The following is a 25,631-nucleotide window of genomic DNA, read 5'->3' on the forward strand; positions in this document are numbered from 1 at the left end:
CATGGCTAAATGCTTAGACTGTGTCCTGTGTAATAAACACAGAGAAGCGGATTTCTATGGGGGGTGGGGAGCGGGTATGTGCGCAAATTCATGGCACACGTGATCAATAACGGCAAACAAACAACAGCAAGAACAACAAAGACCGCGCAGTTGATAGTGCGTTGATCTCATTTCCTCGCGCATGCAATCTATTTCAATTTCCAGAATACCTTCGACATTTCTGTTGACCATAATAAACGTATCCACGGACACAATATTTGTGAGCTCGCTCCCCTCACTCCTCTCTCCTTGAGCGGTGTTCACGCCTGGCTGCCGGGGGTACTTCCGCGTGACCCATCGCTAATCGGAAATCGATGATCACAAACATAATCCAATCAGGCGTGCTCCTTACTTTGTCACGATCTTGGTGGTGACTGACTGAGTGTATTCTAATTAGCAGGTCACTGGGTCACTTCCGACACCATATGAGAGGAAAGGCGTTCGGGGTAAAGGCAGCTCTTGGGGAAGATGAACTCTCCACGGTGAGTTATTCTGACGAAAATACCAAACCACATGTTGATTCGTATAAATGCATGTAAAATAAAAACTTTAACTCTACACAGTAAACTATTCTGCACCAGTACAGTACCTTCCACTTAGATTGTTCCAGAAGATGAGAGGGCTGATGATACTATACGTTAGTGGTGGGATGAGGGGGTGATGGCGGTTAAAATATCTAAAAGAATCTTTCAGTAAGTTTCCAGTTTATTTTTAAATAAGCTTTTATTATTATTTTTGAATATGGTTTCGTGATTTTTGTCGCGTGCTGGCTCAACATAGGTCCACGTGCGGGAACGAAAGGAGGTATTACGCTGGGTTAAAATATGCGAACTTTGACGTCATTTTTTACGTAATAGCTGCGTGAGGTGACGTCATACAACATATTACAGACCGGAAGGCGCGTGGGAGGCTTTCGTTGTAGAAGGAAGAGAAGAGCTCAAAGGATAATCGTCTGCTTCTGTGCAGTCCCTGGCTCTGTGCGTGGATGAACGTTGGTAATCAGTGTCGTCGTCTGTGTTTTCTGTGTACGACACAATCAACACACTTCACGAGCTGTGGGGCTCAAATGGCTTTTATGTAGTCGTCACATTGTCATCAATTCACCTGCTCATCATGTGTAGTCCAATCGTTTAATCATGGACGTGTATTTATGGACTGATGTCTGTACGCCGAGACTTGGCCTCTTGCGAAGTGATCCGCTGTTAGTCTCGGCGAGTCGTAACAAAGAATGTGAATAAACCGGAAGCTATGTCGTTTAATGCCTCGTTTTAGTAGTCATTCGAAAATGTGAATAAACCGGAAGCTTACTGGTATGGAGCCTCTTTCTAGCAGTTAAGTGAAAAAATCGTCTGCCACCTGTCCAGGGGATATAAGTTCGTGGTTTAATCGCCAGTCTCCAATCGTCTATTTTCAACCTTCGACCATCCATCTTCAATAGTCTCCAATCTTCAGTCGTCTTCAGTCGTCACACTTCAATCTCCGAATCGTCAGCAAACCGTCAGCTAAGCGCTAATCGTCAATGAATCGTCAAGTCGTCGCGAGGACAGGCTGCGTTTTCGTCGGACTCGACTTTGGGCTGCTGGCCATTGCGGTGTTGGGGTCGACTCGGGTGAGTGGCTTTTGTTTAGCAGCGAGTCGCCCAGGCTGTTGTCTGTGGTCTTCTCTTGCATTAGTTCCTCCCCTGTTCGGTGCTGGAGTACATGAGCACCTATTAATTTGTTCACTTGTTCTACGGGGATGTTTACTTGTATGTGTGTTCGTAATATTCTTTATCTTTTTTTGTGTGGTGGTGGGGAAGTTACTCAATTAGTTAATTTCCATTATTCCTCTTGTTCTGTTGGTCGGTCACATTTTTCGACCACCAATAAATATATACAGATGTGTTCTAAGATGCTACCTCTCCTCGGGCCAGGTGGCTGTGCGCGGGGTAGGTTTTTGACCTACTGGTCGTAAACGTGTTACTTCTTTCCAACGCTATTTTAAAGCTGAATCTCTGACTGAATGTTGGTTGTAAACCATCAGCCTTGATAGTCTGTGTCCGCTGGCTCATAATAAACCCAACCAATACAGCTTGTCGGCGGAACCTTTTATGTTCGTCACTCACATCCTGTTTGCTCTCCTCCTGCTAACAACATTCAATTGTTAACAAAACACCTTTTAGAAATAACTGTGTCTTTTATCAGTCTAATTCTGTAATAAACTTTACAGGCACATCTAGAAATAATTGTTTTTGAATGATAAACATAAGTTCCATGAATGAATGATCGTATGCAACTGACGTAGATGAACCTTTCATCTACACTACTGTGCTACAAAACCCGCTTTGTCTCTCACGATCCTGTCTTTCCCGCACCCGGAATCGGATCAGGTTCGTTCGCGGTCCAGACGTACACACGTGCATAACGAATCTGAATAACTAACAAAATTCTAGTGCTGAGTACACACACTTAGTGTGGATAGAAATTACATCGTATTCAATTTCTATTCAAAACGAAGTATTTATTCCAGCTTGTAATCAATATCCGTCTGATTCACATTTACATGTTTGCACATCACAGCCGGTCACAGTCCGACTCATTCATTCCCTTCAAGGTTTAGTAAGGTGCAAATAGTTTTGGGAAATCGCTGGGTTAGAGAACAAAGAGGAGCTCAGTCAGATGTAGAAACAGTAACTTGTCCTGAGCTCTACTCAGCAATTAGAAAAAGTAGTTTTACGTGTCGGTGTCTAATTAGGAGCGCGTGCGCCGTCAAAGACGAGAAAATGATCTGGAGACTGAATCTTTAACATTAATACCAACATTAGATCGCCAAGTGTTTGTATAACACAGCGGCCATGTTTGCTTTCTCAGGTCATTGCTTCTCTCTTGTTCTTCTTCTTCTCCTACCTCTCCTCCTTTTTTTCTTTGCTTGTAATACAACAAAGAAGCCGCTAAAATCCCTCAATCCTGTTTTTCTGTCTTCTTACTGCTTCTTCTGCGACTCCCCTTTGTTCCTGTCTTTTTGACAAATCCTTACGACTAACCTGTGCAGGGAAGTGTCCTGCCCTGCTCCCCCACTCCGTTCACACCTCCTCCACTCCCTCACACCGCTTGTTTTGCAAAGCAGCAGTTGTCAATTAGCATCGGAGTAATCCCTGAAAGTGGATCTCGTCAATCAGTGATTGCCCACACGTGCTCTGCTGGGTCCTGGAACGATGAAGGTCAGTCTGTCTCCTGTAACCTTAACCTGTTTGCTGACGACAGCGCTCACCACCATCGTGCCGCGTTCTGGATGCCTTTCAATCGAACTTTTCTGGTTTGTAGAAATAATTTCGCAATATACCCCTTTTGATATGTTCGGCGGACATTTTCAATGTATTGCTAGAATGAAGCCCTCGGGGCTAGCGTCAACCGACATAATAATTTAAAGGACAGGACACGGATGTTTACAGTTGCTACGAGGTGAATCGAACTGATTCTTCGCCATTGATGATAGACTAGTCAAAGCCAACCCTAGGGCAGACAACTCGGAAAAGGTTTAAGTAAAAGGATTGAAACCATGGCATTGTTTGGGAATCTTTTATTCGTTTTTGCTTTTGCTTTTGGCTTGTCTTTTATTTTTATTTTATTTATTATATTTATTTTATTTTTGTCTTTTTTATCGCTAATTCCACATTGCTACTTTAAAAATCCACAGCTGGTGACAAGGCAGCGCGTTGAAAAATGCAAACAAAGATTAGATAACGGTGACTGCAATATTGCATCGATTTGTTCACGTGTTTGCCTGTGAGAACAAATGCACTTATTCACGCTTCATGAGCACCTGAGTGCAAGCGCACCTGACTGTGTGTATTTGCCAGAATGGACACGTACTTGACTGTTCGAGCGTGCGAACACATTCACAAACATGCAAACAGACAGACTTTCTCTCTCTCTCTCTCACACACACACGTTGTGCCTATACTCCCCCATCAGAAAGACTGCGTCATCCAGTGAGAGAACAACATTTACGGAGGTGACAGTTCATTGATCATTAGTCTCTCATTTCGCCGAGGGTAACGTTACATCCCACAACCTACACCAACAACCTACTAGGCCGTTCTGTAGCTTGTCAGCAGCCTCCCGTCCAGCCTTACCTTGTCTACCCCTAGAAACGAGGGTGTGATGAATTATTTTCTCCCTACTCAATACATTCTTACCTAAAAATAAAACAAGCCAACCTCCTTCCAAAGGATCAGGTTTTTGGTGACTTGGACGAATAGACAAGCAGGTGGATTGGTCAATCATCAGATAAATTGATGGATGGTTAGACAAGAGCTGGCATGCATGGATGGATTAGTGCATTGATTGTGTCGGTGCTGCGTGGGGGAGCGATGTTCACTCAAACTGCGTTTGTCCGACATTCCGCCGACTGGAAGTTACGAGCGTTTCTTCGCACTGACCCGCAAGTGTTCGAGTTCCTAAGCAAACACATTTTGCTAATGTTCCACGCTCCTTTTGTGCGTGGAAGTACTGCGTGGTTCCACAAGAATGAATGTGCAGTGGAGCTTCATTGATTTGAGGAAGCCCCCCAACGTCTTTTGTTTTTGTTTTGGTTTTTTTTTTTTGTTCTTTGTTTTGTTTTTGTTTTTGTTTGTCTGTTGTTGTTGTTGTTGTTGTTTTTTTGTTTGTTTGTTTGTTGGTTTGTTTGTTTGTTTTTTCATGAAAGAGGAGGACGAAGTTCTTGGATGATGCAAGGTCGAAGGTTTCCACGCCATGTTACTTTAGACAGTGTGCCAGAGATCCCTTGGGGTCCATCGTGGCCATTCCACAACGTCCATAAAGACGAGTCAACAGAGGGAGAACTGGCATATCGGTGCTAATGGTCAGTTGGTGGGCAGGAAGCCTGCGTCTGTGTGTGATGAGAGGGTGGTATAGTTGTGATAGTGAATACGACAGTGATGACAATGAATGTGATGTGTTGATAGTGGTGATACGATGGTGGTGTAGTAACTTTGTCTCATTGTCAAAAGGCAAATAAACACATGTGTGTGTGTTGGGGGCAATCCTTACATTCATCTTTCCGTAAAGCAATGTTATCCTTTGATCTTCATGGCCACTTTTATGTGTAAAATTCTAACTACATTAGTCTAAACAATCTTTTTTGTTATAATTTTTGACGCAAGAATAAGAGAATTATGTTTACAATCCTGCTGGAAACATAGCCCTTCTAAAAAGGAATGCGCCATTTGATGTCAATGAAAATCACTTTGCATCAGAGGCTGGCAAAGATTTTATTTGAAAAGCCACTTCGAGTAGCAAATCCAAACGCTTTATTCGGGTCCATAAAAGCTTCTCATATGCTTCAAGCTTTTTTTCAGAACCATTGTTCCGTAACGTCTGGGAACTTTGAGTCCAAGCGATATCCGTTTACGGAAGCTGTATTTGCAACAGATGAATGATAGAGGATCAGCTGAGCTGGAACTTTTATGATTGGAAAGAACAGCTCAGTGTTTGCTGATAAATGTCTGTGTAACCGCTGAAAGTCTATAAGCACATTTCTAAAGGTTTGTTGTACCACTTTAGTTCCTCAGGAGCCAACGAAAACGACCCCAAACCTTACAGAAGCTGTTTCTTCTTCATGGCGCGGATCGGATGAAAACTATTAAAGCTATAGTGTACCTGATAGAGGGAATGATATAGAGAGTTTCTTTAACAGCTTAGTTTTATTTCCCTTTAGATACCATGTCTTCTTGCATTTCATGATATTGGTCCAAATGTTTTAAAAACAGAGTTGATCTTTAACTGATTAAAGTCGAGGAAAAGAGTCAGAGGTCATCGGTTAGCACCAATGGCAATGGGGATAGATTAATGGTGAGAGAGTCGGTCTCCTAACGAGTTCGAAACCCGTGTAAGGCAGAATTCTCTAAAGTCTTTACCTCACCTGAAGCCTGCTTTATCGTTTCTGTTGGTCAGGTATTCGATATCTTTGGATATCTAAAGCGCTTAACTGCACCTAGATTAGACATTCAAAGGTTCGGTCTTAATTGAAGAGCAATCCTTAACGAACTGCTTTCACGTTTATCAGAGATCCGAGATTCTGTTTCTAAATGCTCCAAACCTGTAGATGACACAGAGTAGATGTGCGTGAATAATGTTGAGGAAAATTTTGCCCGAGAAATATGATGTCTGTGTAATGGATAAAACTAATATATGCTACATATATTATATATATTGTTTGTTCAATTTAGCGGCCGTATTCTCACTTCTTATACTGTACTCGCTGTACTATTACTGTACTATCTAGTACTGCTGCTTCTGCCTGATCTTTGACCCTGATAGTGACAATGACAATATCAGATTCATCTTTGCAAAATGTTACACACCCCAAGTTCTTTTAAAAAACAGTTATTACATTGTTACAATTCAATGTCGTTCGAAGCTCCTTACATCATAATCAACACCTTCTCTCGCATTTTTATTTTTATTATTGCTGCTGCTGCACTATCTTTGGTATCCTCTCAGCCCGAGATGTCAGCCAATCAACTGAAAGGATCGACTAGCATACGATATATTGCCATAGAATTTTGTCGACATCTGTTTTCCACTCTAAACCCAGTTTTGCCACGTATCTTCCAACCGGTATTTGGAACACCAATCTTTCTTAAAGAAAAGAACTGGAGTTGGACTCGATATCTGATCCTCCGGCGCTCCTTCAATTCTCTTGAACCCGCTACAATCTAGTGCATTTGGTTTCTAACGCGTTAGAACACTTGCTTTCGCTATTGTTCTTTTGTTTCTTCTCTCACCACATCTCTTTTATGTGTGAAAACATGAGTAGTCTTCATCCTTTCTTTGGAAGAAGAGGTGCCTCTTCTGTGTAACCGTCTTCTCTTTCTATCGTGCACTAACAAGAACAATACCTCCTTACATACTGCAAAGCTGTGGACATATGTCCTAATCGAACTCGTTCTTGCCATGTGTTTGCTTTGCACCGAGCAAGAAATACCAGAAGACAAAGAAAATCCTTCCAACAAAGGCTTCAGCGTCTGTCTTATTGAACGTTGTTCACTGCTTCCATCGCCAGAAGAAAACCTATTTGTTATGTGTGCTTCTTGTGTATCATTGTCCTTCTTGAGCGAACTGGTTATAGCACACGAGTTATCTTTCGACACCGATAGTGTTATAGCCAGTGTTCGCAAAAAAATTCTTTGTGTTTGTCCAACAGAACTTAAATTATTTCTCGTCATATCACTGTGCACTAGAAAGGTTTTCTGATAACTGTTCAGATAACACTGGTCGCTAGCCATTGTCTTGCTTTAATCAAACAGTCTATATGCAATCGTTCCGTTTTCTTGTCTGACACAGGTAGAGAAACCTTTCGGTGTATGTGTGCGAGCGCTTGTGTCCTGTAATATTTTTTATAAATGTTCGCAATCATGAAATATGAATTCGGACTTTGAGGATCGATGTTCCGACGGTGCAGATGCCGATAAGCCGTATTTAAGCTGTTTGCCGCCGTTCCCACGCCTACCCTGTTTCTGGTTTTCTTCTGGGTCGATGAGGTCCAATATCTGAAGGCTATGTTATATGGCTGGAAATGACAAAGTTTCGATAAGAATTCTGATTTATTGTTCGTCCTCTGTATGTTTGCCTCCAACAAAGTGTCGTTGATGGAGGAATAGCATTCGGTATCAAAAAGAAGCCTTCGATACCCTTAATTTTCCTGAACGTAAAGACGGTTTCGCCAGTTTCTGCCAATCTGCTTTCCGTTTAAATATTTTCAGTGGATTCATGTATCTCTTCATACATCTCTGCTTGAAGGGTCTTTGATTGAATCGATGAATCACATGACTCATTATAATCTTCTGTTCCTGTTGTTGTTAGTCGTTTCGAGACTGCTTTGGTTTGGCCTTAAAGAAGCAAGGCTATCATCTGTTCTAATTGCCTCTGAAAATGTTTGTGTTTTTTAAATTAAATATTTTAATTAAACTTTATATTAAACTTGTTCCCCAAATCTAAAAGCAGTTTATGGTATGAAAACTTAGCATCTAAATGTGATGATGTTTGCTCAGGCAAATTGTTTTGAAAGGAAAAATTTCACAGAAACAGCATTTCTTTCTTCGCGATAATAGTCCTACGCGTTGAGTTTTCAATCCCATTCTTGGTCATTGAGACAAGTACAGATATACTGCTAATGCTGCTGACATCGTCATCAAATTTGGCACTACAGTCTTCTCAGACCTCGTGTATCTTATTTGTAAGAGGAGGGAAGAGGGAGGACTTTATGAAGATGTTTTCATTCTCACAAGTTTTGCTGACCCCGTCACTGCAATTGGTGTTTCTCATTTTCTTTCTCTTTCTCTTGTTGGTTTGTTCTTGTTTGATTGTTTGATAAATTTTGTTGTAGGGAGGAGAGGGTGGAAATGGTGTCGCCTCCCAAATTTCCTTGCCCATAGAAGCTAACAAAGAAAATTAAACAGCTACCTTTTGTTTGTATTTTCTTGTAAATCATCGAAGTTATGTTTAGTAGTACAAAGCAACGCCTCACATTATCCCCTTGGAAGAAATCTTGTCAAACATCCAAACTCCCAATTTATTAAATCTTCAGCTATACCTCTTGAACACCTATTACCGAGTTTCTCTTCCTTCTCTATCCCTCCTATCAAAAAAAAAATCTCGCCAACGAATAAAGTGATGAACTTTTACAAATCTCACGCATAGTAAAGAAAGCTTCTGGATTTCTCGCTAAATTTTTCTGCCAGGTTCTGATGGCACCGGAAGTGCAGTGACGGTAGAAGCGGGAGACTTTTTCCAAGGAAACGTGATCGGCCGGTAAGCAGACAGAAAGTTCGTCTTCTGTAAAAGACAAATGATTCCTGCTTCAGAAAATGCGCTCTTGTTGACACTGTCAAGATTCGAAGCCTAAAGCCATTTGCTAATATCATCTGAACGCCAGACTTTTAGAGGGCATTTCTGATGTTTGGCTAGCGGCGCTGTAATCGATGCCGACTGAACGTCCAGCATCAACAGATGGAGCTGCTGGTGTGATGAAAGTGCGTTAAATAAGGCGACAGCTTTCGTGCTCTGGTCACCGGAAGTTTCGCACGGAGGCTTGCTCGTGTTTTTATTTTGTAGTACTTTATGTGCAGGTCTCAGCTTCAGTTGAAAACAACCCTTGTGAATTTTTTTTTTTTTTACTTCCAAATTGTTCCACTTTGCGGAGGGAAAGAGGATGATGGTTTCCGCGCGGTATCAGCGTGATCTCGCCATGCGTCCACTGAAAGAGAATCTGTGTCATGACTGCATCAGAGACGGAGTTTCCCGTCCAGAAAGGATTAGAGTTGGGATACACACATTTATTGAAAATTTCCCTTCATGTTCCCAAGCTGTGAGAGGTGCTTTGCTTCGGGATATAACTAGCCCACCCGACGTCCTTTAGGTAAGACACCCCATTTGTGTTTTCGAAGAGCCATTTGGAAATAACCAGATGCACTTAGCTAACTTCTTTCTCTTCTTTTACTACAAAAATGTTTGTAACCGTTCTGTGGTAGTGGTTATTGTTAAAGTCATAAATAAATGGTTAGTATATCTTTCTGCCTCTCTAAAGGACTTCAGAAAGCGTTACAAAAGTCACTTCTTTATACAATGGACAGCACAGTCAATGACGGTTTCTATAGTTTGTTTGGACTACGGACAATATTACTTTATTTCTGTGTCCTTGCATAAAAATTTTAAAGGGTCATAAAAGAACACATCGAAAATTTACGAAGAAAAATTCACCATCAGGTACCAAGGGATTGCATTGTTTATATACAGTACCGACTTTTCTTTTTCTTATTTCCTCATTCTTTCCTTTCCGTATCTATCTTATTCATCATTTTTCGTTTTTTTTCCCTCTTATTTTTTTCTTCTACTACTTCCACTATTTGCTTCTCCTTCTTTTTCGTCTGGTTAACCCAATTTCCCCTTGAAAAAGTCTTTCACCTTCATCATATATTCATCTCTCACACCCGTTCACTTATTTCAGAGATAAAAAGAGCAAATTAAAAGCTTGTGGAGGGGGAAAATGTGAGCGTCGGCGTTTAATATTGCCAGAAACTGTTGCGAAAAGAATTGATTTTATACTGCGCCCTTAGGGATGGATTGTTTTATGCGTCGGTTCAAAAATTGTTTTCCTTCCTCGATCGCTGCGAAATATTTATTCAATAAATTATTCTGTCGCGTGCTTTCATCGATTCTTTTCCTGCGGAACGTCAATAAAGAGACTGATAACCATCGACCTCCCAATTTTTTTTTTTTTTTAAGGGGAGAAAAACGTTTTGAGAGACCACTGTTTCGATGAATTTTTTTATATGCTCGTCATATAGCAAAAGTTGGTTGTGAACGACGTCCTCTACCTTCTTAAAATGTCTGTAAATTATTATCATTATTACCTTTTTAAATATGTTAATTATTTTTAGTGTGGGTTTGAACACAAATATACATCCGCGTTTTCTACATTCGTTACAATTATTAGGGGTAAGACTTTGAGCACGTGAATCACAGTCAATCACAAAAACAATGGCTATAAACGGTAATGATCATTATAAATCTTGCAGCGTGTTTGTCAATAGATACATATCATCATCAGATTGGGCAAGAACGCACACACACACACACACGAGCTCAAGCAGATAGCAAGCATACATTGACGTACTAATAGCAGAAACATCACTGAAAAAGCGATATTGTCCAGTTGTCTTTCTCGCCGTAGGCTTTTTCGCGGCAAACATTTACTAACCCCCCTGTAGAGCATGCTCATCGATTGTACATAATTGTGTTTTTCTGTACGATCACTGATGACGAGAAAAAGAAAAAGGTGGGAAAAAAGAGGCAAACCTAGTTCCAAGTACATCACGAAGCTACCTTCTATACCTCCTCCTGGTATATTGGTGCTATGGTGGGTATCGACCCTTGCGTAAACAGACCCCTTGCTCTTAAGTTTCAATTAAAAAATAAAGACGATAGAAACTTCTTTCTGATGTGTAACACGAGTACCATTCAGCGAAAACAAAACCTTCCGGCTGGTTGATCCCAGTGCCTGCTTGTCTATCTTCATGTTTCTCTGGTTACTTGTCCACCTTGAACCCTGTGAAGAGTTGTCGCCAAGCTGGTCTATGTCCTTCTTGACTTCTGGTTCATGTCTAACCTGGAGAAACCTATTTTCTCTGTATAGACATTTAGCGCGAAAGTAACACTGCAACAAATGCATGCTTATATTGTTAAGCGGTACTATAATTGGTGCACCGAGTGCATGATGTATGATAAGTGTTTTCCTGGGGAAAGTGGAAGGAGACTTTTGAACACAAACACTTAAGTAGTTCTAGTATCTTTCCCCATGTTTGGAGGGAACGAGAGACATCATAAATGTTTCATAAATGTTTAGAGCTGGCTGGCAAACAGTTGGACTGGACTGAGAGTGTCACAAAGAACTTGTTACTGTACCGACAGTAAAGACTTGTATGGGGTACCTAACCCCCTGCTGTGTCTCTCCAGTTCCCAGCCTCCCTCCCGATGGAGACCAAAACAGCGATGACTAAGTCAGTAAATTGACTGTCAATTAATTAAATGATGAATCAAAATATATGTTTTAAGCTTCAGACTGCTGCTAAACCCGGAGCTAATGTAGATGAATATTTAGTCATTTACTTAGGGAAGTATATAGTTTAAGCTACCGTGCTTTTAGTATGTCAGCTTTGTAGATTTCTAAGGATGACCATGACGATGATCACGATAAAATATCGATTTACGATTGTTTTTTTCAGGTCAGAGTAAGGAAAAATGTTGTATTAATGAAAAGAAAATGAAAGATCAAACTGGGAGGATACCAAAGGTCAAATGTCTTTGAGGACAAGACTCACTGGTCAAAAGGTAAGACTTGCCCTCCGCTCGAATTTCTATGCAAGATGGAGTGCCAGGGTGGGTGTGTCTGTGTTTCAAATGAGTGCCCAGATGTCTTTCATTCTGTGTGTAATTTTTGGGCGAAGCAGTTCTTGTCTCAATATTGGGGACAAACCTGTTGATAATATGTTCAATTAAAGGTAGAGAGGAGCGCCAAGAAATAACGGCACTTGACAATTCTATGCAGTTCTGTTGAAAAAATATATATTAAATTAGTTTAGTAAAATTCGTCGTCAGTGATCAGGTGCATACCACAAATTAGTGTCCCTGTAGGCAGTTGGCTCTCATTGATCGTTTTCTCATGACGTCATCAGTTTTGTGGGTTGTTTGAGCGGCCATTTTGCTACTCCAACACCAGCGACTGTTGTTGAAGTGTGCTAGCAAATACGCAGCCATCATGGTCATACGTGGAATAAAAATATGCAGCAACAAGCACGGAGGTAAAATAAATGTTCCTGCAGATTATTACAGCGAGAACACAACAGAGGAGGAGAAACGGAAGCAGACACTAATTTGTTCGAAACACTTTGAGAACGATAAGAAAGCAAACGTTTTGCCATATTACTGAAGTGTGTTATATTGCTCTGTAAATAGTTTAACTAATTATTAGTTAATTATTATTAGTTAATTTAATTATTTCAGTTTTCTATTATTCAAAATATTTTACAGTACTGAAAAATACAATAATCGGTAAGGTACTATAAATTTAAAACTGAACTATTATTTTTTAACTACTCAGCTACATAAGCTTTTTTGATTGTCTTTTCATGTTTTAGTATTACCGATATCACGACTTCACCATGTTATCATGAATGAATAAATCAGACAAACGCATGTCCCCCTCATACCTGGAAATAAATTCTTTTCTTTTTTTAACTTAATTGTTTACTTACTATTTTCCTCTTTCATTCACTTTTTGTGGAAAGTTTCTCTGGTGCAATAATTATGACGATATGGCATGAGTGTGTTTAAATATATATAGATATAGATTTGTTACCCAGGAAAAAAATCGAGATCGTGAACACACAGAACCAGGACAGGTCTTTCATGGATCAAACTAACGTGTAAAGTGATTTTTCCTCCCTTTGTGTCTCTCTGAAGTGCTTCGGACAAGCGTGACGTCTCATGCACGGTTTTTACGATGGTCACGTGCCGAACAAGTGGTCGAGCACCGACATGAAATTCTCTCGAAAATATTGGTCGAGGACTAAAATGTTCGATCACGGGCAGTTTGAGTGCCCAGGTACTACTGCTTTATTCTTTCTTTCTTTCTTCCACCACGCACGGTCAGAGCTGCCAACAGTTCTGTAAAGGTGAAGCGCGGGCAATATTTGCCGGGGAAATAAAGGTAGGACGGTCGAGCAAAAAAGGGAAAAACTGATTGTATAAACGCTCCATTGACTTCCCAGGCAGAATTTAACGGGCACCGAGGGACACAGGGTCACGGTTCAGTTGAATGGCTTTTAATGAATGGAGCGTTGATGAACAGCGTTCTCCCGCCCCCTGCTCGGCCAGCTGGTAGTCAGGTTGGTGGAGGAATATTGCATTTCATCGCTGTGGTGTTCAATAATGTTTTCCACACACACACACACACACAATCTGTATTTATATTTTGAAGCAATGATTCGGATAAAAATCCACAAAATAGATTGGTGTACCACTTATGTGCATGCTTACGGTTGGTGTGTGTGTGTGTGCGCGTGTGTTTGAGACTGTGTACGTATAAGTGACTGAGAGGTGTGAGTGTGAGTGAGATAGGAAAAAAACCCTTGTATTATTGCTTTTCTTGAAATTTTTATATTTCTATTTCTTGCTCAAATTTACGGCTTAATGATTTTATTCGCAGCTGTACATCATACATGTATAGCCATGATGGTTTTTTATTACCTATATCCACTCACCCGTCTCCCCCTACCCTTGAAATGTGCCAATGATTCCATTAAAGATTCAGTTCTCCACTCCTCTCTCTCCTGTGTGTGGATATATAGCTGCTCTCCTCTTTCTTTCTCTCTTTCTCTCTCTCTCTCTCACCCCACTTCACCAGCCCTGTTCGACATACCCCTCCCATCCCTTTAGTCCTATCGGCACTTCCCGTACCTCTTGAATGATCAGAAAACATCGCCCGATGGCGGCTCGTCGATACAAAATCAATAAATCCTCCACAGAGACAAAGCCCGTTGCAATGTAAGCCGATTAGCTTTCAATACTCGGCCAATCACCGCCTTATAAAGAGAGAAGGTAGTTGTTGGCCTCACACAGTGGTGAGACATCCGTTGAACAGGTATCTGCACACCTGGTTCACAAGTGTTCAAATTTCGTTTAATACTTCGGTAGGTTTGGTTGTTTTGTTTTTTTTTTAATTCGAAGCAATGATTTATTTGTTAAGTATATTTCTGCAGCTATATATATTAGTATTTATAAAGAAATATGTCACAATGATTGATGTGCAATTAATTTAAATAACTGAGATTGGAATTAATACTGATCGCTACATTTTTCAGTGTGATTTGAGAATGTTTTTTTTCATAAACCGTTTGTTTTTATGCCAAGTAATTTGTTTCTTTTTCCTGTTCTCCTTAAGACATGACTTTTGCGGAACAAAAAAGGAAGATCAAAATGGTTCTGGTTATCCAACGAACGTTTTATTATTATCTGCGACCTACCTCAGGCGATTCAGTGAAGGTTGGCTATCCTGGGTTCAGATCTCGTCTAGGACACTCTGTAGGATCTGTTTACAGGGCTGGCTGCCTTGCCGTGATGTAGCCTTGGTTGCTGGCTCGGAGTAAAATACCAACCTTCCTCTCCTCCACCTACCTGTGGAGACTCGATTACTCTTCAAAGACGCATGTCCGTGATAGGCTAGACAAACGTGTGACCCAGTAATAGGTTGGGGTAACACGTGACCTAAAGAATAGGCTGGAAGCGGAGAGTGCGCTGGCATCCGGACTGAGAATGCCTGGTTCGATACCCGATTAGCGCAGTAAACTTTCCCCAGTCGACGTGACCCAGCTGGCGGGAATGGGTACCTGACTCCATAGAGGGTTGGGGAGGTAACGCAGTGATGGAGAGGAGAGGGACACCGCCCTCACGTAAAGTTGGCCCTGTGAAAAAGGGAGGTCCCACCTCACACCTCACTCCCCAACGACCTGAAAAGGTTAAGGGATGACCTTTACCTTTTTAGAGATAAGCTGGACAGACATGGGCCTTTGTGGTGCATTGTCCAACGTGTAGTCCCAACCTAGATGCCATGCGTCACGCTCTGCTTGACCTTCAACCCAGCCTAGCGCCTTCACAGTTTACGTCACGAGCTATCCACTTGTAAGATAGCTGTTGTTGCAGAAACTGCGGTGCACCTTAACGGCAGTGAAATTTATGTTTGTGACATGTTCGCTGTCATGATGTTGTATATCTTATCTGTTCTTCAAACCAGTTTTGTGTAAATGAAAATTGTGTTTTTGTTTTTTGTTGTTGTTGTTTTTTTGTTGTTGTTGTTGTTGTTTTTTTTGGGGGGACTAGGCTGGGTTAGGCCAGGTTTGGGTTGTCGTGCTGGCTGGCTGACAGACTTTTTTTCCTGCCTGCTTACCTGGGTGATTGGTGGTGACTGTAGTAGGTGCAAGATTTATCTGCTTGGTCCTGTAGCTAAGGTTTACGTCCATGTCCTCTTTTCTTTCTTTTTTTTTTTTTTTTTTTTTTTTTTTAAGCCCTCTTATCGCAATGCCTCAAGTGTTCTTGCCTGCTAGTGTTATTTTTCGCTCTGTATCAGTCTTCGGCTTCAATGAATATTTCAAAATGGACGAGGGAAAATCAATGGCGCACACTCTGTCCTCTTAAACGCCTCACGCCTCCTGGTTTTGAAATTCCGGTATTTCTGGCGAAGAGCGCACTTGTAGGCACAGACCTGTCGCCATCTTACACGATGTCCCGCGTGTCTGTTCAGACTCAACGGTGACAACACTGCACTGATGACGTCACTGCATCCTGTGAACGTCGTCTGCACGACTGTACTGGCGGCGCTGCTGTGCTGCTCGGCAGAAATCTTCTCGTCAGTCGCCAAACTGAAGGCCTTGCCGCACCTGGAGAGAACGCTCTTGAAGAAGTTCCAGGACTTCTTGAAAGCCACCCCGGGCATCGATGAAGAAATAAGAGGGTAATTTCTTTGTCTCTTCCGGTCTGTGTGTGAGAGAGAGAGAGGAGAAAACAAAGGATGATTTGCATATTGGTAAATGAACTTGTAAGATGCATTAGAAAGTATTATAGCGTCTATTAATGTGCTTAAGCATCTTCAGCCCGTTTTCCTTGGTGGAAAAATGTGTTCTAGAGATAAAAAAAATAGTAGTAGTACAGTGTTCTAATTGGTGTACTTATCACTCTGTAATATTTACATTCTCACGAAAAATCCTTCGTAATATTTCAAATCTGACAATGTTTGTAAAATTGTTAAATGGCGGTCATATTAAAAAATTATCAATGCAAAAGTCGTGTAGTGTTTGCCCGTTTAGAAAGGTAGGGTAAAATTTATGTGGGATTAGTCCACAATGTTTGTACCGTAGACGATCTGGCAATGAGGAAGTCAATGAAACCAGACGAGAGTTCAGTGGTGTCGTAAGTCACGGTCGCAAATCACAAAGGAACTGAAAAACGCACTTTAAACGCATTTTATTTCTTCCCTTATTTTTTTTTCATACTCTCTCTCTCTCGCGCGCGCACACATACACACACAGACACCCAAAATCAATCACACCGCAAACGTATAGAACACATGGTCATGGTCCACTTTTAGCGCGAACTTCACGCATGACTGCCGGTCCTGCCCACGCCTCGTTCCATCAGCTGCAGATGGCAGATGGGTAGAGGGGTGGGAGGAGAAAGGTTGGCCTATGGCGGTCACTAGTTGGAGTGACTGTAGCGACACGACCGTTAATTGAGGAGAGTTGTAGTCCAAGCCAGCCGCAGACTCCAAAGCAATGAGTTAGTTTCAAAGTTGAATAGCCGCCCATCAAATTGCTTGATGGCGTCCATCAATACCTCCATGCTCGGTGTAGTGGTGAGGTCGATGGGACCTGTTCTCGTGATGTGTAAAGAGCGGCTCTCATTCCTTCTTTTGCCGGACCCTTCCCACTCATTCCCCTCTTCCCTCCTCCGCTCCGGATCCTGTATGAGTTTGTGTCCTTTGTTTGCTAAAAACATTTATCGAGTTATCGGTCTTTCGACTCGTATTTAGCGAGTAATTAAAACCTCAGTTCCAAGCGTTTAAAATTGTTTTGTTGCTCTATCATTTTTTGTTGTGCTTGAACTAAGTGTTTGTTTTCTTTTTTTTCTTCTCTTTTTCAGATCCTTGTTCTGTCTCGCTCTTTCTAACGATATTATTGGTCATTTCTTTCTTTTATTCTCTGTTCTTCTCAATCTCCTTCAATATAAAATATATCTGACTTCCTCTTTCTCCTTTTAACTATCTCTCTTCTTTTTCTCTTCAGCTCGTTCGTTCTGCCTCTTATGTGAACTCCTTTTTTCTCTCACTGTCCTTTCTCTCTCTCCTCTCTCTCACACACACACAGAGATAACTCTGTACCCACCTGCATGAGGTGTCTGTTGCAGACGACTTCAGCGACTGAATGCACAGAACATTAAAGACCTGCACAACATCACCTCCCTGGAAAGTCCGTTGCACGCCTTTCGCGTCCTCAAGAGACTCGTGCATCGATGGGAGTCTCTGATAAAACTCATTAACTGTTCTATCAGGGACTCAATCAGCGACAAAAAAGGTTCGCAAAGTTATTTTTCTCATTTTCTTTCCAAATATTCCTTTTTGTTTCGATGTATATGAACCTGTTTCATTGATTTCTATTTGTTTGTTTATTTTATCAGCATAGGTGTGCGCTTTCATCGATATATATCACGTTTATTTTATAGTCTACTCCTTATATTTAGCTTTCTGGTGGGTATCTGAATTCTCCTAAAAATTAAGATTAGTCTTAATTGTGATATGACGCAGAAACTCGTGTATAGGACTGGCAAGTTGATTGTAAAGAATAATGCAGATGGGAAGACTGATTATACAAGAGAGGGGATCCTGCGACTTTAGTTTCTCCATTTTTCTTTTCATCGCCGTAACCATTTTATTATGCTCATGTTTGCATCCTGAAAATTTTATGAATGATCTGAAGATGAAATAAGGGTCTGTCGATCATAGTTTAAATTTTGATTCCCTTTTCGTTTGCCTGATTGTTGTCGGTTATTATGATCTGACAATGAGAAGAGTTGGAGACAGACTTTTCTAAAGACATACATTGTATTCCCGTATGTGACACACGATGGCTTCCTTGTGACATGCACTTCTTTAACTGTGACCTGTTTTATTTTCTCCGAGTGACACGCACCAGTGACTTTGATATGAACTTCATTGCATGTCCACACTTATTTGTCAGATGGCTACCTCCCCCAACCCCTGACCTCCACCTGATTGTTGACAGACTTTTCACTTGTCTCCGCGTTTCTGAACTCCACGAGGACATGGATGATGTCACAAATGTTGTGGCCGACGAAGGCAGATGTTTCCGGTGCCGCCATGGCACTGGTCCGACTGCACCGACTCTACAGCCTGGACTACGCCGACCTCCTCAGAGGTCACTTCCTCCATGAAAGGTCATATCCTCTGACGTCATCAGAACTCACTTACCTCACGAAGGCAGCTCTGGAGCTGGGATTGGTGTGCGATGCGAGAGAACTGTTGGCAGCTCTGGAAGTCATCTCGAAGAAAGTGGATGGCTTGGAGATGAAATCTGTTGCAAAACTGCGCGACCGTGTGTCACAGGTATTATACTCAGATCATGTTTGGGGCTGAATTAGAATAAATATCCCATTCAGCAACGGCTAAAATAAGTTGTGTAATACAAATGCAAATAAAGCTAAATAATACGCACGCTGTATTCAGCGTTAGAAAAAAGGGTTTTATTTGCATAAAGGACACTCATTAATCAGGGATGTCAATGTGATGTGAATTAATTAATAAAGAAATGGATAAAAAGAATGGTTCCATTGTAGTTATAAATTATTCAATTGCTTTCTATTGATAGAACATTTTGTTGGTTCCATCTATTCATATGTCTATATAGTTAGATGTTTATGCTCATGCATAGTTTATATATTATATGTTTATATCTATATGTTTTAGATATATTATTCCATTGTGTCTTTGTGGTGAAGCTTTCCACCAGCAAGATGGCAGACTGTAACAAAAACAGAAGTGAATCAGAAGTGCCTGTTTGTAAGTATTCTTAGATGGTTTATTATTATTATCATCATCATCATCTCTGTAAATTTTTTTTCTTTTAGCCTCTCTTCCTGTTTTTGTTTTTGGTCTTTGTGCATACTGTCTTTAGAAGTGTTTGTGACGCAGAGGAATTATGAAGGTGGACTTCAGCAAAGACATTTTTGGATCTCTTACATTATTATTACAGAATTTTACCCCAACTGCGTGCAAAAGGAAGTCTCAGTTTTGCGCAGGAACTGACTTTTTAACTTTGGAAACCTGTTCATGAATAAGAATATTAATGTGAACGCAGGACAAGAGCTACTTGAAAAAATGCGTGACTTCGCGGTAAATTTGCTGCTGAAAGCAAGTTTGCTAGAGTTGTTTAAATAGTGTGTAGTCACATGAACTGCATTTTCTTTATTCTGTATGGACTGCTGAAGGTGCCATTGATGGCTGGAATACTGCATCGGATCAGTTCAGCAAAACGTCTGCTCGGCAAGCGTATGAAGAGATGTGTAGAAAAACAATACAGGTAACAGTGCTGCACTAAATATTGTTCAACTCTCTCCCACACACACATGCACACACTCACTTGCCCCATATTTGTGTGTGTGTGTGTGTGCGCGCACATGAAGTTTCAGTGTTTGTAGATCAAGGGAGCGGAAGAAGGGTGTTTAAATGATTACTTGCGTATAAATATTATTGAATTCACCGTCTGCCGGAAGGTCTGCAGACATCAGACTTTTGAAGGGTAGACATTGTTTAGGTTAAAACCAGGGGTGTCTATAATAATTTTGATTCATCCGTGTGTGGTTCGGAATTTGATTTTTGCTGTTAGTGTATTTTATGTCATTCGCGTTTCATCACATTGTTTTTATAGATCCTTCTGGAGGTTCCTCGCTGTGCGCTTGGTGTATGTTACAAATGTATTTTGAATATAGACGGGAGTTAAATGCTTTAAAAGGGCGTGTTTCAGTTGTCCATTTCGAGGTGCTTGGTTCAGAAAACTAATGTATCACGACCTGGAAAGCCAAAAATGCAATCGACTTGTTGAAAGAATGGTCACATGTCTGTAGTGAGTGTAATTGGGTAACACTTGTCCACGACATTGACATCCTCTGCAACCGTTAGACTTCACGAACCATCTTGCACGTCCATTTTTTCTGTTTCTTTTCACAGGCTTCCTTTGCGTTTGGGTCGGGGCGCGATTGTTACATGCATGCAACATTCATACCTTACCTCAGGTACAGGTCAGAGGTGGTGAACTCCGACCCGCTCATCCTTGTCTTCCATGACGTTATTGACGACGCCGAGATCAGCGAAATCAAAGACCTGGCTTTCGGCAAGGTAAGCCTTCTAGTTATTACAGTTGACCTTACAGTAGTCGCAGTAATATGTCAGTTCAATAAGTGCAAACATCTTCACCTTCAATGTCTGAGACTTGCCGGTTTGATAAGCACAAGTGTCGCGGACACCTGGAGCACCACATTTCTAGACTAAGCCTGTTTTACTGGCAATCCTATGTCCACCTCCTGAAACCCTTCGATCGTTTTTCGTGGAATCTTGATGCTAGTAATGACACTATTGGTCACACGATGTCACGTCACCACGCATGTCTTGTTGCAGCTGTCACCATCATCACTGGCGCTGACCCAGGTAGCCCATGAGAAACATCTTGTGCGGGTCAGTCAGAAGTGAGTGAATTACTTCATTCATAGAAGTAGCTTTTTGTTTATTTATATCCATTTTTAGTTGTATTTATAAGTTATAATTACACTTTAGATGCAAGTGTCGTTGGCCGATCATTCACCTGCACCTTAACATCAGCAGAAAATTTACAGCTTTTAAAAAATAAATAAATAAATCGGACACGATGATAGCAAACTACAGTCTGCTGTGATCATAGGTGTTCTAAGAAACCGCAAACAACACAACGTAGAGTTAGAAAATGGACTAATTATTATTTCACTGTAAGTGTATATCATGAACCTGTCTGCTTTAACACCAGACCTGCCTTCCGCTACAAATGTTACATATTAGCAACGAATTTAGACAGTTTACTGATGGACTTACTGTCAGAAGCTACGATTTTCTGTAACCAAAACCACGATTGTACCTAACGCAATGATAACATAGGAAGAAGTTAATAGGAAAAAAAATTATCTCACTTAAAAATCTCCAGATAGTTGGATTTTCAAATGCCACAAAGGTGGAACAGTATGAATATTGCACCTTTAAAAGCTGAATAAATTTAATCTAAATTTATGGGTCATATCATTCCTGGCGACAGACTGAATATTACTGGCAGCGACAATAGCAATGCTGTCACTACTGATAAAGACCAAAGGTTAATCGGGAAACGTGAATATTGCTGCCGGTGTGGAATTCTGGATAAATGGTCAGATAGGACTGTAAACACTGCTGCTGTGAACCTGATATCGGTCAAAGGTCAGTCTCCATGAGGCCAATTCCACCCTTGACGACAGCTGTCCTGTTTGCAGCGCCTGGCTGTTCGATTCCACTCCCACCCTGACGAGGATTTCCCGCCGCGTGGAGCTGGTCACGGGTCTCAGCACGCGCGTGTTAAGCGAGAACACCCACGCGGAGCCATATCAGGTGACTGTGCTGTTGATCGAAGAACAATTAAACAGGAGATTGCCGTTAGAGTGAGCAGACATCACGCTGCGATCGGAGTTACAGTAGAAATTAAGCGGCTAATGAGGTGGTATTTTCTTTCCATCTAAAGCTCAGTGCAAGATACTTTTACCCAGATCTTGGTAATCAGGGACATCTCTTTATTTGCATTTTTGTAACGGTTTGGTAAAAGCTCAGGGCTAGAGGCTGTTCTGCCAAAATCTGGGCTAACACGATATAATATATCTAATTAACATTATGAAAGATACTCTCTGATTGGCTATAACATTGATAACAAAAGCCTTCCATGTACAATCGTGATGTATGTTCTGGAGCTCTATCGTAGTCGGAGGTGTTTGTTGTATAAAAGTACAATCCACTTATTGCATGTACACCCCTATAAAAGGTTATCTTTCTTCTTAATGGCTTTACACTCACTTTGAATTCTCTCAATCTCCCCTACCTGCATTTTCCTCGTGCTTTGGCTACTATGTAGGTTTTACAGGATTTTCCCCTTTATGTTTACGAAAATTATTCATGATCCACAACTATTTTACGACAGGTGTTGAATTATGGTCTTGGAGGTGTCTACGGGCCACATGAAGATTCGGTGGTATGTTTTGATCATAACGATTTTCTGGTAGATTCAACCAACATTGTCTTATTTATGATGTATAGGTCCAGACAGTGTCATGTTATTTGTATGTTGTATTTGGTTAAGACTTCAGATTCGACGACTCGTTGTTGTATTTATCACTGTCAACATAGGATGATATGCCATAACCTATGTATTCCTCTCATCAAAGTGTCATCTCGAAATCGCATTGCTAAAAATCCTTCTGCAATTATTAATGAGAATTGGTTAGTGCTAAAGTTTATTGGAATGGGGTTTGAAAATTAATAGCACACAGTTACATATCATGCAAACACTGAGCAGCGGCAAGAGGCTTTGTGACCTGTGAATGATATTCTATCGTGATGTTGATTTCATGACCTGATTAAATCAACTTGCTTTCAAGATAAACATTAACATTTGTAACTCTTCTTTAAAAAAAAAAACAACAAACAACAAAAGCGGTTGCCTCGACGCACCGGTAATGAGGACGTGCCATTGCTGAGGAACTCAGGGGACAGAACTGCAACATGGATGTACTATGTAAGCTGATCAGAGTTAAGGCGCCTGATGTTAAAGCTTTCCACAGTAATAGAATGATTTAGTCATCGTAATTTGCAGCAGTTGTATAAGTATACTAAAATGAGATACTGAAATTGGGGAGAGCAGCTTGCGGGTCAATTTTCTGTAGTGTTCTGCACTAGCAACAATGGCACTTTCATTAGTTTGATTTCTTGCAAGTGGTCTGAAAGTCCAATTTTGTTCCATGTGCAAAAGTCTTTCTTCCTTTTCTGAATGGTTCACGGGTCAAATTTTTCCAATCAAATGATGATGATTCCCTTGCATTTATAGCTGTCAGACGTTCCGCTAGGAGGCGCTACAGTCTTCCCTTTCCTCCAGGCGGGAATACGGCCCCAAAAGGTATGCAACTACTACCACAAGACAGTCATGTGAAGATACAAAACGACAAGTTTATAGAACGGACACTCACCTTAATCGCTTTTTCTGTTGCACTTTGTACGAGCAAACTCGCAAAGTCGATTACAAAGAGAAAATGACGAATGAATGGTTAAATAAAACACGAACAATGAAATATATTCATCACACAACCAAGACGTATTTGACGAAGGTGTTAGCAGTAGGTCCGCTTACTATGAGTTTCTCAAAAGACACGATTTGTGTGTATATGTGTGTGTGTGGCAGGGTACAGCTGTCCTCTGGTACAACCTCAAGCGCAATGGTGAGGGAGACATGCGTGTAGTGCACGCCGGCTGCCCAGTTCTGTACGGCGATAAGTGGGGTGAGCAAGGACACACACACACTTTATCCGTTTTAGTATTCTCCAAAACAAAAGCTCCGTACTTGCACTGGTTTCTGTTATCTGATACCAGTACAAAAATGCCTGAATGCGTTTTCATTTTTTTTTTAATGTAACTTATTAAAGATAAACAGTGATCCAAACTGAAGTATGAATGTGCCATGTATCTTCATCCTTATTAGTACATGTTGAAAAACATTTTCTTAAACATTTTAAAATCTGCTGATGCATGTAAAAGGAGGTGCATTGTTTGTAAATGTTAAAAAAATATAAAACAGATTTGTTCAGAAAATTGTTCACAAATGGAACCTTTTGGGTTAGACTGTAGGTAAAGGTACAGGAGTAGACAGATACCCTAAAGGTCTCCGCTTAATGGCCTGCCCCTGTAAAATAAAGAAGCCCAATGGATGTGGGCAATTAATCTGGGTAGCTGTACCAACGATCACTGAAATGAGTATTTTATAAAGTATAATGGCTTAAACAAGGTAAATTTCGACATCATCGTATTGGTTTTTGTACCGGCGTCGTGACTGACAGTCTTCATTTCTCTTTCTTTAGTGGCAAACAAGTGGCTCAGAGAAATAGGCAACGTCTTCAAAAGACCCTGTCTTCTAGATCCCTCATTGTGATGACTGTGGAGGAGGAGGATGATGACAATGATGATGGTGATGATGACCTCGATGACATTGACGACAATGATGACGATAATGATCCCGGTGATGTTTTATACATAATAGAAGCAATACGGAATATATTTACTGTGATATGTTTGAATGATCATTTTCTTGCAAACACGAGCTTCTGTTTTTGAGTGGATGCTGCAGTTCATGTCAGTTAACGCTTGTGTCCATTGCAAAGTTTTCAGAGTTGAAGCTGAGATGCTCGTGCAAAAAAGTGTATTTCCGTCAGATTTTATTGTTATACAGTTAAAAAAAAGCTTCCACGCGTGTATGAACAGACATGAGAGAAATAGAGATGGTGTGTGTAGAAGTATTTATATTGTTAAGTTTGCTGAGTGCCAAGTGCTTGAGCGCTATTGAAGCATTGAGTGTTTTTCACCCTCCATGAAGGTATGACTCTCGTGAGTGAAGGCTTATGACATTAAACAATAAAACTGTCCAGTTATTTTGTACTTGAAGAATATAATGCAGTGTTAACAAGCTATTGAAGTCACAAAACAATTTTATAACTTTTTAAAACTGAAATTACTTTAAATAAAGTTAACCTGCTTAAGCTTGACTTTCGCTCCTGGTTTTCTTGTATGCACTTTTACAACGCATCTAAATGGTAAAGGGTTTAATTTTTATAAACGTTTGCTTTTCTAAAAGCAGTTTTAATTTTTTGCGATTTTGCGCATGTAGTACTTGAAGCACATAGCTAACCCGCCTATCGCTGGAGCAATTCTTTCTGAAGGGTCACTTCTTATGTTTCTTGGACGTGAACAAAGAAGATTGGATGAAACAAATATTACAGGTATAATCCAGTCCCCAGTGGGCAGTCAGCAACATTCAAGAGGTTCAAAAAGAATGAAATAATTACATAAAGAGGAAACGACACAGAGATAAAACAAGTCATTCATATCGACATCGACGATTTTTTTTTTTTTTTTTTTTTTGCCCTTCGCCCCTCCTGGGACATACATCGACGACAGAGCAAGGATTTGTCTTTACGGGGGTGCTGGCCCCACGCCCAACCCTCCTCCTTTTTCAGCCGGGCTTGGACCGTCCTTGGCGGAGGCAGCCAGCCCTGTAAACAGATGCCACGTGCAGAGAAAGAACAGCATGCCCGAGACGAGAAATGAACTCAGGGCAGCCAACCTTCACTGTATTGGTGACAGGCGCTAACAGCGCTAACCATTGCGCCACCGGGCCGCCC

The 25,631-nt window shown here is 40.9% G+C and overlaps 1 protein-coding gene across 6 annotated transcripts; it reads left to right on the top strand.

Annotated features, from left to right (window-relative positions):
• Window positions 1–63: 63 nt before the first annotated feature.
• Window positions 64–24,996, top strand: LOC112560218 (prolyl 4-hydroxylase subunit alpha-2-like). 6 transcript variants are annotated; one of them, XM_025231886.1, is made up of 16 exons: window positions 1,375–1,648; window positions 8,762–9,438; window positions 11,804–11,909; window positions 15,877–16,086; window positions 17,535–17,701; window positions 18,410–18,750; window positions 19,143–19,203; window positions 19,632–19,723; window positions 20,371–20,538; window positions 20,818–20,885; window positions 21,693–21,807; window positions 22,388–22,438; window positions 22,901–22,981; window positions 23,291–23,359; window positions 23,642–23,738; window positions 24,315–24,996. In XM_025231886.1, the coding sequence occupies exons 4-16, from the start codon at window positions 15,902–15,904 to the stop codon at window positions 24,383–24,385; spliced, it is 1,566 nt and encodes a 521-aa protein (XP_025087671.1). In that variant the 5' UTR covers window positions 1,375–1,648; window positions 8,762–9,438; window positions 11,804–11,909; window positions 15,877–15,901; the 3' UTR covers window positions 24,386–24,996. The 6 variants fall into 6 exon arrangements, with proteins under 6 accessions (XP_025087673.1, XP_025087671.1, XP_025087674.1 ...); XM_025231889.1 differs by having other exon boundaries at window positions 8,762–8,831; XM_025231888.1 differs by lacking the exons at window positions 1,375–1,648; window positions 8,762–9,438 and adding an exon at window positions 64–521.
• The last annotated feature ends 635 nt before the right edge of the window (window positions 24,997–25,631 follow it).

The sequence above is a fragment of the Pomacea canaliculata genome, linkage group LG3, assembly GCF_003073045.1.
Source record: "Pomacea canaliculata isolate SZHN2017 linkage group LG3, ASM307304v1, whole genome shotgun sequence".
Classification (NCBI taxonomy): domain Eukaryota; kingdom Metazoa; phylum Mollusca; class Gastropoda; order Architaenioglossa; family Ampullariidae; genus Pomacea; species Pomacea canaliculata.

Coding starts and splice junctions, on each gene's coding strand:
- LOC112560218 (XM_025231888.1), top strand. CDS start 15,902: ATGACGTCACTGCATCCTGTGAACGTCGTCTGCACGACTGTACTGGCG. Junction 19,724..20,370: donor TGTGTAGAAAAACAATACAG/GTAACAGTGCTG, acceptor TTCTTTTCACAG/GCTTCCTTTGCGTTTGGGTC. Junction 22,982..23,290: donor CTGCAACATGGATGTACTAT/GTAAGCTGATCA, acceptor TTGCATTTATAG/CTGTCAGACGTTCCGCTAGG.